The sequence below is a fragment of the Panthera pardus genome, unplaced genomic scaffold (assembly GCF_024362965.1).
Source record: "Panthera pardus isolate Hobbes unplaced genomic scaffold, ASM2436296v1 HiC_scaffold_13, whole genome shotgun sequence".
In the NCBI taxonomy this organism is placed as follows: domain Eukaryota; kingdom Metazoa; phylum Chordata; class Mammalia; order Carnivora; family Felidae; genus Panthera; species Panthera pardus.
Window position 1 is genome coordinate 53962151 of NW_026526688.1, and position 16137 is coordinate 53978287.

The 16137-nt window shown below is 36.9% G+C and overlaps 1 protein-coding gene across 2 annotated transcripts in view; it reads left to right on the forward strand.

The window, feature by feature from the left end:
* Positions 1-16137, forward strand: part of GLRA3 (glycine receptor alpha 3) — a 206832-nt gene that overhangs the window by 135354 nt on the left and 55341 nt on the right. For both annotated transcript variants that reach the window (XM_019440962.2, XM_019440963.2), the window contains exon 6: positions 15261-15398. In XM_019440962.2, coding sequence (XP_019296507.1) covers positions 15261-15398 — 138 coding nt within the window. The remainder of the gene's footprint in view (positions 1-15260; positions 15399-16137) is intronic.

The following is a 16137-nucleotide window of genomic DNA, read 5'->3' on the forward strand; positions in this document are numbered from 1 at the left end:
TTTTTTTTTTTTTGTGAAACAAATTATGCTGTATTTTTTTAATTACACAACTTCATTTAAAATTTTTCAGAAACGATTGATAATAATTCCTTTTTTTTAAGTAATTCAACTTTCTTTTTTTTTGACTTTGTTTTTTTTTTTTTAATATATGAAATTTACTGTCAAATTGGTTTTTCAAATATTCTTATTCTATTCATGGAACGTACATTCATGTAGCACTCGCGCTGAACTTCAAGAAAAAATAGAAAACCAAAATTACCTTTTTTCAATATTTAACTATAAATAGAAATGTCTTAGGTGCAATTCAAATGGTGTTTATCATAGTGATTCATTCTGCTGCCATTTAAAATCGGGGCGCCTGGGTGGCTCAGCCGGTTGAGCGTCCGACTTCAGCTCAGGTCACGATCTCACGGTTCGTGAGTTCGAGCCCCGCGTCAGGCTCTGGGCTGATGGCTCAGAGCCTGGAGCCTGCTTCCAATTCTGTGTCTCCCTCTCTCTCTGCCCCTCCCCCATTCATGCTCTGTCTCTCTCTGTCTCAAAAATAAATAAACATTAAAAAAAAAAATTAAAATCAACATGAACTAACCACAGTAAAACTGAACTTTATCCTTAGAGTGACCTAGAAAGCTGAATCTCATCACTGAGAATTCCTCTGAAGCCAAAGGAAAGAATGGTGCCCCATGTATACAGGCACACTTCATTTTATTGTGCTTTTACTTGATCGTGCTTCGCAGACATTGCGTGTGTTTTACAAGTGGAAGGTTTGTGACAGCCTGCATCAGGCAAGTCCATCAACACCATTTTTCCAACAGCATTTGCTCACTTTGGGTTCTGGATCATATTTTGATAATTCTCACAATATTTCAAACTTTTTCATTATTACTGTTTTTTACAGTGATCTGTGATCAGTGACCTTTGATGTTACTAGTGTAATTGTTTTGGGGCTCCACGAATCACACCCATATAAGACAGCAAACTCAGTCAATAAATGTATGCGTTCTGACTGCCCCACTGAGCAGCCATCGCCCCATCTCTCTCCCTCTCCTTGGGCCTCCTTATGTTCTGAGACATAATGAAATTAGGCCAATTCATAACTCTACAGTGGCCTTTTAGTGTTCAGATGAAGGAAAAATTCATAGATCTCTCACTGCTCTCACTGTATTTATTTATTTAAAAGTGTTTTTTTTTGTTTGTTTTTTTTTTTGAGAGAGAGAGAGAGAGAGAGAGAGAGAGAGAGAGAGAATCCCAAGCAGGTTCTGTACTCAAACTCAGGAACCATGAGATCATGACCTGAGCTGAAATCAAGAGTTGGACATTTAATTGCCTGAGTCACCCAGGTGCCCCCACATATCTCTCACTTTAAATCAAAGCTAGAAGTGATTAAGGTTGGTGAGGAAGGCGTGTCAAAAGCTGAGATAAGCTGAAAGCTAGGGATCTTATGCCAATTAGCCAAGTTGGAATGGCCCATTAGCCAATAACAAGGAAAAAGTTTGAAGGCATTCAAGAGTGCTATTCCAGTGAACACAAATGATAAGAAGGCAAAATTGCTTTACTGCTGATGTGGGCAACGTTTGAATGGTCTGGATAGAAGATCAAACCAGCTACCACATTCCCGTAACCCAAAAGGTGTTCCAGAGGAAGGCCCTAACTCTCTGCAATGCTGTGAAGGCTGGGAGAGGTGAGGAAGCTAAAAAATAAAAGTTTGAAGCTAGCAGAGTTTGGTTCAGGAAATTTAAGGAAGGAAGCTATTTCTATCACATCAAAGCACAAAGTCAAGCAGCAAGAACTGATGTAGAAGGTGCGGCATGTTATCTAGACGATCTAGCTCAGACAATTAATGAAGGTGGCTACACTAAATAACAGATTTTTCGTGTAGAGGAAACAGCCACTTATCGAAAGAAGATGCCATCTAGGATTTTCCTAACTAGAAAGGAGAAATTAGCGCCGGGCTTCAAAGCTTCAAAAGACAGGCTGACTCTCTTGTTAGGGGCAAAGTTATCTGGTGACTTTAAGTTGAAGTCAATGCTCATTGACCACTCCAAAAATCCCAGGGCCCTTACGAATTATGCTAAATCTACTCTGCCTGTGCTCTAAATGGAACAACAAAGCCTGGATGACAGCACATCTGTCTACAGCATGGTTTACTGAATATTTTAAGCCCACTTTTGAGACCTACTGCTCAGAAAAAAAGATTTGCTTCCAAACAGGACTGCTTATTGACAATGCACTTGGTCACCCAAGAGCTCTGTGGGAGATGGGCAATGAAATTAATGTTGTTTTCAAGTCTGCGAACATGACATGCATTCTGCAGCCCATGGATCGAGGAGTAATTTTGATTTTCAAGTCTTATTTTTAATAAACACATTTTGTAACACTATAGCTGCCACACTTAGTGATTCCTCTGATGGATCTGGGCAAAGTAAATTATAAACCTAGAAACGATATACCATTCTAGGTGCCATTAAGAACATTTGTGATCCATGGGAAGAGGTGAAAATATCAATATGAACAGGAGTTTGGAAGAAGTTGATTCCAACCCTCACGGAAAATTTTGAAGGGCTCAAGACCTCAGAGAGGGAAGTCACTGCAGAAGTGGTAGAGAAGCAAGAAAACTAGAATTAGAAGTGGAGCCTGAAGATGGGGCTGAATTGCTGCAAGCTCATGATCAAACTTGAAGAGGTGAGGGACTCTTTCTTATGGATGAACGAAGAAAGTGGTCTCTTAAGATGGAATCTACTTTTGGTGAAGATGCTGTAAAGATTGTTGAAATGACAACAAAGGATTGAGAGTATTGCATAAATTTAGTCAATAAAACAGCAGGAGGGTTTGAGAGGATTGACTCCAGGTTTTTTGTTGTTGTTGTTGTTGTTGTTGTTGTTTTTTAGTTTATTTATTTTTGAAAGAGAGAGAGCAAGCACAAGCAAGGAAGAGACAGAGAGTGAGGGAGACAGAATCCCAAGCAGGCTCCGTGCGGTCAGCAGAGAGCCTGATTCAGGGCTCAGTCTCACAAACCGTGAGATGATGAGTTGAGTTGAAATCAAGAGTCAGACACTACACCCACTGAGCCACCCAGGAGCCCCCCCACCCCAGTTTTAAAAGAAGTTCTGATGTGGGTAAAATGCTATCTAACAGCATCACGTGCCACAGAGAAATTATTGGTGAAAAGCAGTCTGCCGATGCAGCAAACTTCATTGTTGCCTTATTTTAAGAAATTGCCACAGCCCCCCCAATCCTCAGCAGCCACCACCCTGACCACTCAGCAGCCATCAGTGTCAAGGTAAGACCCTGCACCAGCAAAAAAGTTTATGACTCACTGAAAGCTCAGATGATGGTTAGCATTTTTTAATAATAAAATATTTTTAAGTTAAGGTAGGTACAGTGTGTTTTTTTAGACTTAATGCTATTGCCCACTTAATAGGCTATAGTATAGTATACACATAACTTTTATATGCACTGGGAAGCCAAATGACTAGCTTTACTGCAATATTTGCTTTATCACAGTGGTCTGGAACTGAACCAATAATATATCTGTAAGGATGCCTGTAGGTTCCAAGTTCGACGCAGGGCTTGAACTTCCGAACTGCAAGATCATGACCTGAGCCAAAGTTGGACGCTTAACAGACTGAGCCACCCAGGCGCCCCTAATCCTTTCTTTTTTTAATTGGCTGTAGGAAATAAAACACAAAGCTATCTCTTCAAAAGACAAATTTTTATTGATATCACAGTTGTATTTATAAATGCATTTTGTCTGTTTGCTTCACAAATAGCTAATCTGTGAGGGAAGGAAACACAGCCATATTATGACTTAGACTGTGCCCCTGAGGGATTGACAGTAGAAATTGATGTGCAGGAATAGGGGTGAGACCAAAATGAAAGATTTAATTTTCAGCCTTTGATTTGTACCATAAAGAAAATTTAGAAATTGACAGGTTTCCCAGGCAAAGTAAGGGATGGAGGATATTTTTAATCTTTGTAGAATATTGAGTAATAATTTCCTAGACTCGTAATAAAGCTTCATTTTTTATAAAAAGCCAAAGATGACATGGTGTATATAATCTGTCACTATATCAATAAAAGATCTAATTCCTGATTTCCTATCTAAAGACGAATGTTGGCAACAAAACAGGAAAACCTCACCAGTGTGAGAAAGCTAAAGAAATTTTAATTACTCAGGTTAGAAAAGAAAATACAAGGAAATAATTCAGGGAGGAAAGGGCCCTTTTCCACAAGGAACAGCCTAAATCCCTAAAACTATAGGAAAAGATATTCTTAAGGTCAACTTAAAAAAAAATTAGACACAAATTGTAACTTTCAAAATGCGCTTTAATGGGGTTTTTGGATGGAAAGATCTAAAGACAGATGGGAAGTTTTTGTTATTTAGTTTGCAGATTCATTTCAAAACCACATCTGATATGATGCAGATTGGTTACTCTGGAGACTATTTAAGGAGTTTGGTGAAGATTTCTCACAATTATTTCCTAATGATCTCTACTGTTTTCAAGCTCTTTCATAATTTAAAACAGTGTGGATATTTTTCAAAATAATTCTATGCCTTTTGCCTGGCTAGTTAGAGATACAGATGGTTCTTGTTTTTCCGAGTATTTATTACTGAAGCCTCTACAGTTACAATGTTAGTTAGAAAGCAAGTTTTCCCTGAGACAAAAATATTCATTGATGAACTAGCTACTCATAAAATTACTCCCCACTTAAACATTATTGCACCCTTTTAACACCATGACTATTCTGTCTCAGTCTGTCCTCATCTTTCTAATTTGACTTTGCTGATTATCAGATATTCTAAACACATGACAATAAAAAAAAAAAGATGGTGTAGTTGTGTCTTACAAAAAGGTGATATCACAGTGGTTGTATTATCCTTTACATATATTATTTGATTTAATCCTAAGTGCAACTTAATGAAATAGGTTTTATTATTTTTTTATTGTAAAAATCAGCAAATGAAGGTTTAGAAAGGTAAAGTGACTTTCCCACAGTCACACAACTATCAAGTGGACAGAGCAAACTTCTGTGAATTAATAGCTCACAAATTTATAACAAGCATCAGTTCTTTTTAAATCTAGTTCTAGTAGCCAAAATACTAGTAGAGTAATTGTTATAGGTTAGTTTACCAGAGAGTCTTAGAGAAATTGTAATTATTAAGATAATTTAGCAGGCCTATAACTTAAACGAAACCACATATAACAACCTGGTTAACGGTAAGATTATTCGAAATAATGCACAAATTATAAATAAAAATGTTTTAGTTAAATACATTTTGACATAGCAGTTGTTCCTTGTCAAGTCAATAAAATTTACTTGAGTAATATTCCTCCTGGCAATAATCAGCAAACATGTGCCAAGAGTGAGCATTTTCTTCCTCTTGTTTTTTAAATCCCAGCTGCTAGTTAAGGACATCAGCGTTTGCAAGCTGTGTCAAACCGAGAAATCTCAGTCTCTCTCTCTCCTTTATTTGACTGAGAAAGCTGGGCCAAATGTGATTCTAGGTCACTTAAAACTGAATGTGAATCTATAGTTTATTTATAACTCTCAAAACGGATTTCAAATTAAATATATTGTCAGTCATACCTTCCCTTTGAATAAGTATTTCTTTTACATACTACTATAAGGTATTAAACAATATCCTTTTTCTTTTATTTTCCTGTAGTCTTTTGAACTGTTTTTTAAATAACCAAAGGTTATTTGATTTTTTTTTTTAATGATAACATAATACATCTGAATGATGTCTTCAAAACCAACACGTTTACACTGGGAAATTTGAACAAAAGGGACTGAAAAACAAAAACATGTTTTAGCCTCAACTGAACAATCCTTCTTACTAGTGTTAACCGGTTTTGTCGTGACCCCTCTTCTTTTACTCTGTGTGTGTGTGTGTGTGTATGTGTGTGTGTGTGCGCGTATACACACACGGGCTATGTGTACGGTTATAAATGTTTCATGAACGTGTAATATAGCTGGGAATCTCAATTTCTAACTGATCCACCATGAGATTTACACCAAAGTAGCTTCCATATCATATTATCTGAGGGAACAAAAAGATTTTAGAACAAAGCCTGAAGGCTAAGTAAATGAAGATAAGAACTGATTGGAAGGTATGGCTGAAACGTTGTATCCTCGCAACAAAGGAAAACATCAAAGTATGATGATGCCAAGGGAACTGGATTTTACCAGCCTCAGATTTTGTTGGATGTGAAGGTACAGCCCCGCAGAGCCATGGTGGAACATCCTGAAGTGGAGGGTAGAAAGGGTTGAACGTGGCGAAGTGACGTCGGTTCATGTGGTCTTCCACTCATTTCTTCTCATTGCCATCGGGGCGCTAAAGCTCCTCCCTATTATCAGGGTAACCTATAACTTATTAAAATGGGGACACTTAAAAGAGTAAAGGAAAGGCACCACAGATATTGAAATTATTATATTTTATAGTATCTATTTATTAACTGACAGGTTTTTTAGAATGTTAATGGATAAATTAAATAGTCCTAAACTATTTCTTTTTAAAATCTATCTTTTCTGAGGTGCCTAGGTGGCTCCATCAGTTGAGCGTCAGACTCGATTTCTGGTCAGGTCATGATCTCAGGGTCTGAAGATGGAGACCTACCTCTGGCTCTGCATGGAGCCTGCTTGAGATTTGCTCTCTTGCTCACTCCGCCCCGCCTCCACTTGTGCTGGTGCCCTCTCTCCCTCTCAAAATAATAATAATAATAATAATAATAATGAATAAAGTATATCCTTTCTAAATAAATATATGCATTTATATATTATGTATATTTATTATATATATAAATGTATAACATATATATAAGTATATATATATATATTAAAGAGAAAACCAAAATAATTGGAATTCTCTTTAAAGTTGCAATTTTGGTATTAAATTTGAAAGTGTTAACACTATCAGTTGACCTTGCCATATAATATAATGATTTCAATGAGAAAATATTCTCTATAGTTGAGGTAGCTACAATACTTGATAAATTCAGAGCTTGATTTTATGTATTTTATATTGATATATGTAACTATTTAAGCCATTTATTTTTACAGATATTGTCTTTGTCTTGAATAAGAGGGGTTTTTATCAATAAATATGCTTTTTAGGACAAAACTCAGTCAAATTAATTGTTTCTACTTAGGAATCTTTTTTAATTTTTTGTCTAATTTAGATTTGGGTGTATATGTCTTCTCAATCCCATTTCCATTTCAATATAACTTATCCAATTAAAAACAAGCAGTCTATCAATATAATCTTCCCATTCCAAAACACAGCTATCAAATTCCAATAAAAAAATAGTGCATGTCATTTAAGATTTTATTATTTTTTTCCTTTATATTATAGGGATTAATCTCAAGGTATTCCTGCATAGAAATTTTATTTTTATAATTACCATTTCTAAAAGCTTCAAAATGCAAAATTTTAGTGTTCCATTCTTAAAATAATTTGATTAAATATTTCCGACTGATCTTAAACAACTGCAACCAAAATTTAGAGAACGTATTTATCAAAAGTTCAATACAATTGCAGAACATACACGATGATTTACAAAATACTTCTTCAAATGTTCATACTTCTTAAAAATTTCCCAGATAACAAGCAGTAAATAGAGAAGGCATGTTGTGCCACAATCAAGTGTAATTTTTAATTCTACATCAGCTTTGTCGGATACAAGGAAGTATAGTTCAGGTGCTCTGTTCCAATAAAAAAGTCATAAATGTTAATGACTACCACTACTCTTTCACTGATAGAGTGTAAGAGTTTATGGATATAAAATAAATCATATATGCATCATAACTAATTCCAAAACGCCGCAGCTCCACAGATTTCTTTTTTTTTTCTTTTAAGTTATGCTGTGCTCACCTTAAGTGCAACTAACATGTCTTACCGCACATCACTATTACAATTCCATTGACAGTATTCCCTATGCTGTACCTTTTATCCCTGTGACTTACTGGCTTTTTTACAACTGTGATGAATTCCAACAGAGATTTTATTCAGCTCTATCACAAGCAAGGGACATTTATTTTCAATGTTGAACTTTTTAAGTGAGTTTAAGAGAGACTTCTCAATGGAATTTACAGTGACATTACATAGCTCATCTTCAACAAATGTAATTCCAAAAGCTTTACTTTGATTACAGAATTAGATTTAAAAATTAATTTAAAATTAATTTAACCAATTTTCTCTTTAAAGTAGGAAATGATACTGAAACAAGCCTCACATCATTTCATTGCTTGCAAATTTCCCATCATGCACTTTTCCAGGAAAAATTAAAATGAAAAAAGAGTCAAATTAATTCAGAAGAGCAACAGTTTGATATAAATAAAGACTTGGTTTCTATAATGTAATATGTAAATGCTCCCTACAAATGCACATATCAAATGATCATCTTTGGGCAGTGTTCTTGAAAGGACTGTATCTTTTGAAGTAGGTGTTGATGAGTTTTTAGCTCTGTGTTCCTGTGGCTTTTATGTGGACAGAGCTTTTGTGAATGTTAGATATAGACAGTGTTTATTGATGTTACACATTCATCATCAACTTTCTTGTAAATAGAAATTTGTTGCTTAATTTTCCAATGAATATTGAACTTTCATTTCTTTTAGCCCATTCTGCTAAAAGGATTTATTGTGAAATGTAAGAGTGTTGCCAAATAATGAAATAAAGAAATGTTTGTAGGTTTCAAAGCATTCACTGCTCAGCTTTCACTTATAGGTTTGTCACTTATATCCATGACACTTGGATACTTTAACCCACCTTACAGATGTCACAGGTTTGTACACCAAGTGGGCAGCAGAGGGGAAAAGTTACACACTTCTGCCCCCACTCAATTCAGGAGTCAGCATCCTCTGAAAGGAAGATGGTAGTTTCTTCGTTATGGGAAGGATTCAATAAAGACAGGTGGACCATTCCGGATGTTTGCTGTTGTACAAATTTAATTTAATGTGAAACTATTAAAATAGTCTCATACTCTTATGCCATGGGAGAATCTAGAAGTAAAATTGAAGATCAGTCAAAGCAACAATGATGTATTTTAAAACAATGACGAATAATACCTAATCTAAAAATGAAAAATCTTGGGGCACATGGGTGGTTCAGTCAGTTAAGCATCTGACTCTTGATTTTGTCTCAGTCATGATCTCAGATTTGTATGATCAAGTCCTCCATACTCAGTGTGGAGCCTGCTTAAGATTCTCTCTCTCCCTCTGCCCCTCTCCCCCAATCGCACTCTCTCTCTCCCTATAAAATAAAATAAATAAATAAAATTTTAAAATGAAAAATCTAGAACAAATGCTAAGCCAGAGAGGATATGAGGAAAAAAAGGGCTGTCTTGGCAAACCAAGATGTGTAATTTTAATATCATCATCCATAGGTAGGTGACTTTCAAACCTTTATCTTTGATCTTGACCTCATTTTCAGAACATATGTGAATGATTTCAATTATTTTCAACATATAAGTCAATGTTCAGACTTACGACCATCAACACCTGCATCTTCTGCTGGCATCTTAAACTCAAGGTACCCCAAAATAAGCTCTTCATATACAAGTACACACATAGGGGCACCTGGGTGGCTCAGTTGATTGAGCATCCAACTCTGGATATTGGCTCAGGTCATGATCCTGGGATAGTATGATCGAATCCCACATGGGGTTCTGCTCTGAGTGTGGAGCCTGCTTGAGATTTTCTCTCTCTCCCTCTGACCCTCTCTCCCTCTCACATGCTCTCTCTGTCTAAAATAAAATAAAAAAATAAAATACAAACACACACACACACACACACACACACACACACACACACCCTCCCCTACCTCCTCCCTTATCTATTTCTGATTTAAATATTCAAATTCCTGATATATGCCATATACTATTTTAGGTACTTAAAAATATGCCAGTAACCAAAATGGAATAATGTCAGCTTTTATGAAGTTTCAGTTCTTGGAGGCTAGGTAGAAAAATACTAAAAACTTGATGCATATATGCAATGTCAAGTAGAGATAAGTTATGTGGGAAAAGTGAACAGGAAAAAGCTATGCAGACTGTTTGGAAGAAAAGTATTTTATAAGATGGTCAGAGAAGGCTACTCTAATGACATGAAATATAAAGTAAAGACTGTGGCATAGCTACCTTTCAGTTACTTAGACCTGAAACTTCGAAGTTTCCTCAACTTATTTTTCCCTAAATATATTTTTAATTAATCCCCAATTTTGACAAAACAAGCTACTGAAATATTATCTCTGACTTATATTCCTTAAGGACCATCGGAAAAGAATGAGACTTTTTTTTCTTTGCCATCTCAAGAATGCAAACGACTTTTTAAAAATTTATTTTATTGTGGCAAGAACACTTAGCGTGAGTTCTGCTCTCTTAAATTTTTAAGGATGTATTATTGTTGACTGCAGGTACAATGCTGCACAGCAGATCTCTAGAGCATATTCAGCTTGCTTGACTAAAACTTCAGGCTGGTGGATTAGTAATTGTCATTTTCCCTTCACCCTCAGTCCCTATTTCACTCTTATTCAATTGATTTAACTATTTTATATACCTCATATAAGTGAAATCCTGCAGTATTTGTTATTCTGTGACTAGCTTATTGCACTTAGCATAATATCCTCAAGGTTCATCCGTGTTGTAGCAAAAATTGAAAATAAGAACCATACGATCCAGTAATTCTACTTTTAGGTGTTTTTCCAAAAGAATTAAAATCAGGATCTCAAAAAAAAAAAAAAATTAACACCACTATGTTTATTGCAGTACTATTCACAATAGCCAAGAAGTGGAAATAATGTAAATATCCATTGACAGATGAATGGATAAAACAAAAAAGTAGAATATACATACAATGAAACACTACTCAGCTCTTTAAAACAACAAAGATGCCTGGGTGGCTCAGTAGTTTAAGCGTTTGACTTTTGATTTCCACTCGGTCATGATTTCACAGTTTGTGAGTCGAGCCCCGAGTCAGGCTCCATGCTGACAGTGTGGAGCCTACTTGGATTCTCTCCTCCCCCACCTCTCTCTGCCCCTTGCCCACCACTCTCTATCTCTCTCTCGAACTTTAAGTCTCGAACTTTAAATGTCGCGTAAACAATTTTTCCAAAAGTCCAATTTTGACTTGAAAGTTCAACATCTATCATTGATGACAAATACTCTCAGTTATTTCCCTCAATATGATAGACTCACTTCCTTTGTTTTTGAGAAAATGGTTTGCCATAAATAATAACTATAGTTTACCAGCCTTTTTTTTTTTTCAGGTAAAAATGATGTTTCACACACACACACACAAACAAAACTGGTGTAACTGGCCGATCAGTCACCCCAGTACTCTTCCTTAGAAGAACCATCATAAAACAGTATGTAGCTGAAGTACTTTGTAGATACTTAACATTTTAACACACAGGATATTAATTTTTTTTTTAACGTTTATTTATTTTTGAGACAGAGAGAGACAGAGCATGAACAGGGGAGGGTCAGAGAGAGGGAGACACAGAATCTGAAACAGGCTCCGGGCTCTGAGCTGTCAGCACAGAGCCCGACGCGGGGCTCGAACTCACGGACCACGAGATCATGACCTGAGCCGAAGTCGGCCGCTTAACCGACTGAGCCACCCAGGCGCCCCAACACACAGGATATTAAAAGGACTTTTACACAAGAGTCAAAACGTCATAAAATGATCATTGTTACTGCTTCATCAAGGATGCTAGACACTCTTTAGAATTAGCATTGTTAGTACTACACTACAAGATGTGGCATTAAGGACACAATAACCACGCAGGTAGTTTGTTGCCATTGTCTTTAATTATGCTAAAGCACCAGAAGTTTTACCCTCCATTGTTTCTTCACGATCCGATCCAGCGAATGTCAACACAAGGAAAAAGGTGAATGTCTTCTCGTAATTATGAAAGTAGTTGGGACCTTGAGAAACTCACGAATGGATCTTGCTAATGTTCCTACAGCCTAGTTTTTGTCATATCACTCCTCTGCTCAAAAGATTCCAATTGTTCATCATTGCCCACAGGGAATGTTAAAAAATCAAAGCTCTCAACCTGGAAGTTAAAATGCACACAATCTTACGTTAATTTATCTTTTCATTCCATATCGCCTTCGTGCAAACTGTCTCTAGAACAAACGAAGCTATTTCTATTACTATTACAAACCCTGGGAGTTTGCAGTTTCCCTCAACTAATTATACCATTCTCTGTGCCTGAGGGCCTTATTTTTTCTCACATTCTTTGTATGAAGCACATCTTTTTTTCAAGGTCCAACTCAAACGAGGCCTAAGTGGCTATCATAGATCCCCCTTCTGAATGCACTCAGCACTCTGTACCTCTCCCCTGCCATTTACGTTCTACCCTGTGATAACACCTCATCATCCCTGCAGCCTAGGAGGACGTCTAACACACAGCTGGTGCTCGGTAAATACTTGAACGTTTGGTTGCATTGAATCATTTGTGCACGTGTTTCACTGCAGCTACCATATGGGATTGTTGGCTGAAATTAGGGTTAATGTCTCTGTTCCCTGAATAGAGTATTTCTTGTTGTGAAGTTCATTATGATACAAGGCAATTCACCTCACCACCTTGATCTCATTAGTCAATCCTATTCTTAACATTCTCAAGCTTATATCAAGATCTTCGGAACAAGAGCATAAGAATGTTACAACACTTTCAACTGTGGAAAAGAGTATTGATTTTTTTAAAGTCACATTTGAAGGTTTATTGAGACAAAATTACCATTTAGTTATCTTCCTTGGACATCCCAGTAAATTTCTCAGAACAAAAGAATTACCCCCATCCATGCCATCCGACTATTATCTTTCTGGTTTCAAGCAGATATTTTAGGGACCATAAGGAGCTAGCATATTTTGATTATGAGTTTCCCATACCTAAGTCACTTTGTGTGGGCAATTGTCTAACATAAGGAAGCTAAAAATACTGCCTATAAATGGCATTAGAGACTACAGCTTGCTTTGAGGAAATCTCAGAGAGCTCGTTTCTTTTCACAGAAGACCCCAAGAAAAACTTAGAATGTAAAAACAAAATGAAGTTTCTCCATTGGTCTGTCTAAATTGGAATGAAATCTCACATATTTTGTCTTAGTCATTGCAGGTATGGGAGAATATGGCACATGTCTTACCTGGAAGCAGATAAGCAGTGGTGCCTGTATTAATATCTTTTTTTTAATGTCTTTTTTTTAAAACTTACTGTGAGAGAGAAAGCGTGCAAGGAGGGATGGGCAGAGAGATAGGGAGAGAGAGAACCCAAGCAGGCTCCGTGCTATCAGCACAGAGCCCCAAATGGGGCTCGATCTCACAAGCCTCGAGATCATGCATGACCAGAGGGGAATTCAGGAGTCAGACGCTTAACCGACTGAGCCACCCAGCCACCCCTGTTTTACTACCTTTGATCTTTAAGAAATTGCATGTATTTTCTCTCTGGGTAAAATGGTATTTATAATGGATATATCAGAGGGCTTATGAATATAAGGAAGAGCCTTTTAATCACTAGTAACCAAATCATTAATTGCGAGGTTCAGTGAAACGTATTACAGTTAAAGCAAATCAAGCGTAGCCCTGTAGGTTCCCATATCTGCTCTGAAACCAGAATTCGGACATGCGCCTTCACTCTAGGTGACTTTCCAACAGCTAGCAAATAGTTCTCGCTCCATAAGGAGCCATCACACTCATGACACTGTGTTAAAACTTCGACAGCAGACTCCCGCAAAGTCCAGAGAGATCCTATCTCTAATCACTGATGCTCTCACTACTACCATCCCGCCATCTAGTATATTCTACTAGATATGCCCAAGGGTTAGGTGCGTGCAGTTGAACCTCTGACTCCAGATTCTGCTCTTTCCGGAAGGTTCTTTTCCAGGTATTGTGGGAGAAGGGAGGATGATCAGTTCCCTTCTGTACACATTGCTCTGTCCAGCCAAATCTGCTCCATACCAGTTGTTCCTAATCACTCAACAGCCTCTTCCCTACAACACCAGCTCATTTCCAGGATAGCTTGTTTGGGACAATTTCCCTTGCTTGATGCTTCATGGATTTAGAGCTCCTGCTTCCTTTATCGCCCACTTGACTTAGCTCAGAAGCCAGATCCTATGTCCTCTCTCTACCTCCATGGTAGCAGTCTTCCTCCAAAAGCTCCATTCACTTTTTGTCTTTAAGTGTATGTTTCAGCAGCTTCTCATTCAGAACAGGGGGAAGATGAAATCCTTCTTTTCTTAGGTGCCACTCCTATATAAATATGAATTTTTCATTTACTAAAAGATGCTGACTTATTACAAAATATATTGGTTAATTCTGTCCCGAATTCACCAATAGTATGTGCAAGAGTTTCCTCCTCCACAAACTGTCTCACATGGATTTTCTTTGTACTCTGAGTTTCTCTGAATAGCTGGCATTTCTATTTAAAATACCATTTTGTTCATTTTGGGATTTGGAATGTAGAAGCAAATGCCATCAACTAAAATAGTTAATGATTAAATCAAGAAAGCTAGAAGGCTTGTGGTGCCTGGGTGGCTCAGTCGCCTAAGCATCCAACTCTTGATCTTGGCCCAGGTCATGATCTCATGGTTCATTAGTTTGAGCCCCATGTCGGGCTCTGCACTGACAATATTCAGAGCCTGCTTGGGATTCTCTCTCTCTTCCCATCTCGTGTTTTCCTCTGTATTTCTCTCTTGCTCGCTCTTTCTGAAGATAAATAAACAGAAAGAAAGAAAAGAAAGAAAGAAAGAAAGAGGAAGAAAGAAAGAAAGAAAGAAAGAAAGAAAGAAAGAAAGAAAGAAGAAAGAGAGAGAGAGAAAAAGAAAGATATAAGCCTTGATATTTTCCCCCATAGATATTACAGTTTAGGCCTTTTCCTAATCAGTAACAATTTCAGTTTTTGTTGAACGAGTCCTGAGTACTTTGAGAGGTGAGGAGATATTTAATGGAGTGGAACCAAAATGAACTGTTGTAATAATTCTGTTGTGGCCCATTCCAAGGAAACAACGGATATGCATGTCCTTTGAAGTTTCTATATGCTATGTCATGGTTTTTATTAACCTACTATGTTTTCTCATATTATTTGGTGAGTATTCTATGAGAATAGATTTCAACAGACTTTGGTGAGATGAAACTGTCAGTCTATCCAGTTAAGATGACACTGGTCTTCCCACCCTATGTGAAATGTACAAGTTTTTTGTTTTTTTTAATTTTATTTCTTTGAATGCGCTTTTATGCTATTAATATGTTTATTATGTTTTACCTAGTTGGGTACACAATGAATGATCTCATTTTTGAATGGCAAGATGAGGCGCCTGTACAAGTGGCCGAAGGACTCACTTTGCCCCAGTTTCTGCTGAAAGAAGAGAAAGATTTACGATACTGCACTAAACATTACAACACAGGTAGGGTTTGAGCATTCTTTATAATGCCTGTGACTTCTGGTTTTATGATGTTCAATATTTCTTAATTATAGTGGTAGATTAATTATTTTAACTATTTATAGCTCAGTATTTTTCATAGTGACAGCAGAAAACAAATGTATGTGAAATTTACGAATACTTCAACTCAATGCATGTTGTTATATAACTGATTCGTATAGGATCAAAGAAATGCTCAATTATATCTATTTTTTTCTTTTGCAAAAAGCCCATAGTTCTGTCTAAACAATATTTCAAAAAAAAAAAAGTTCCTTTAATTTCTATGTGAACAATAAAATGTACTTTCTAGCTCTTCTTGGACAATATACGTTATGTTTGATGACAAAATGAAAGAAATTGCTTTTTTTTTTTTTTAAAGCTTAATTTGCCTAAACCTCTCTTTTGGCTACAGTTTTATGCATTTCAAGTTACTGCTACCTAAGCACCTACTACTCACACTGACACAGCAGCCTTTTGCCTTTGAGGGTAGATATATGTTTTTAACTTTAAATTTATTTTTGAGAGAGAGAGAGAGAGCGAGCATGTGAGCAAGGGAGAGGCAGAGAGAGAGACACACACAGAATCTGAAGCAGGCTCCAGGCTCTGAGCTGTCAGCACAGAGTCCCACACGGGGCTGGAACTCACGAACCGGGAGATCATAACCTGAGCGGAAGTAGGATACTCAAGCAACTGAGCCACCCAGGCGCCCCAAGATTTTGTCTTT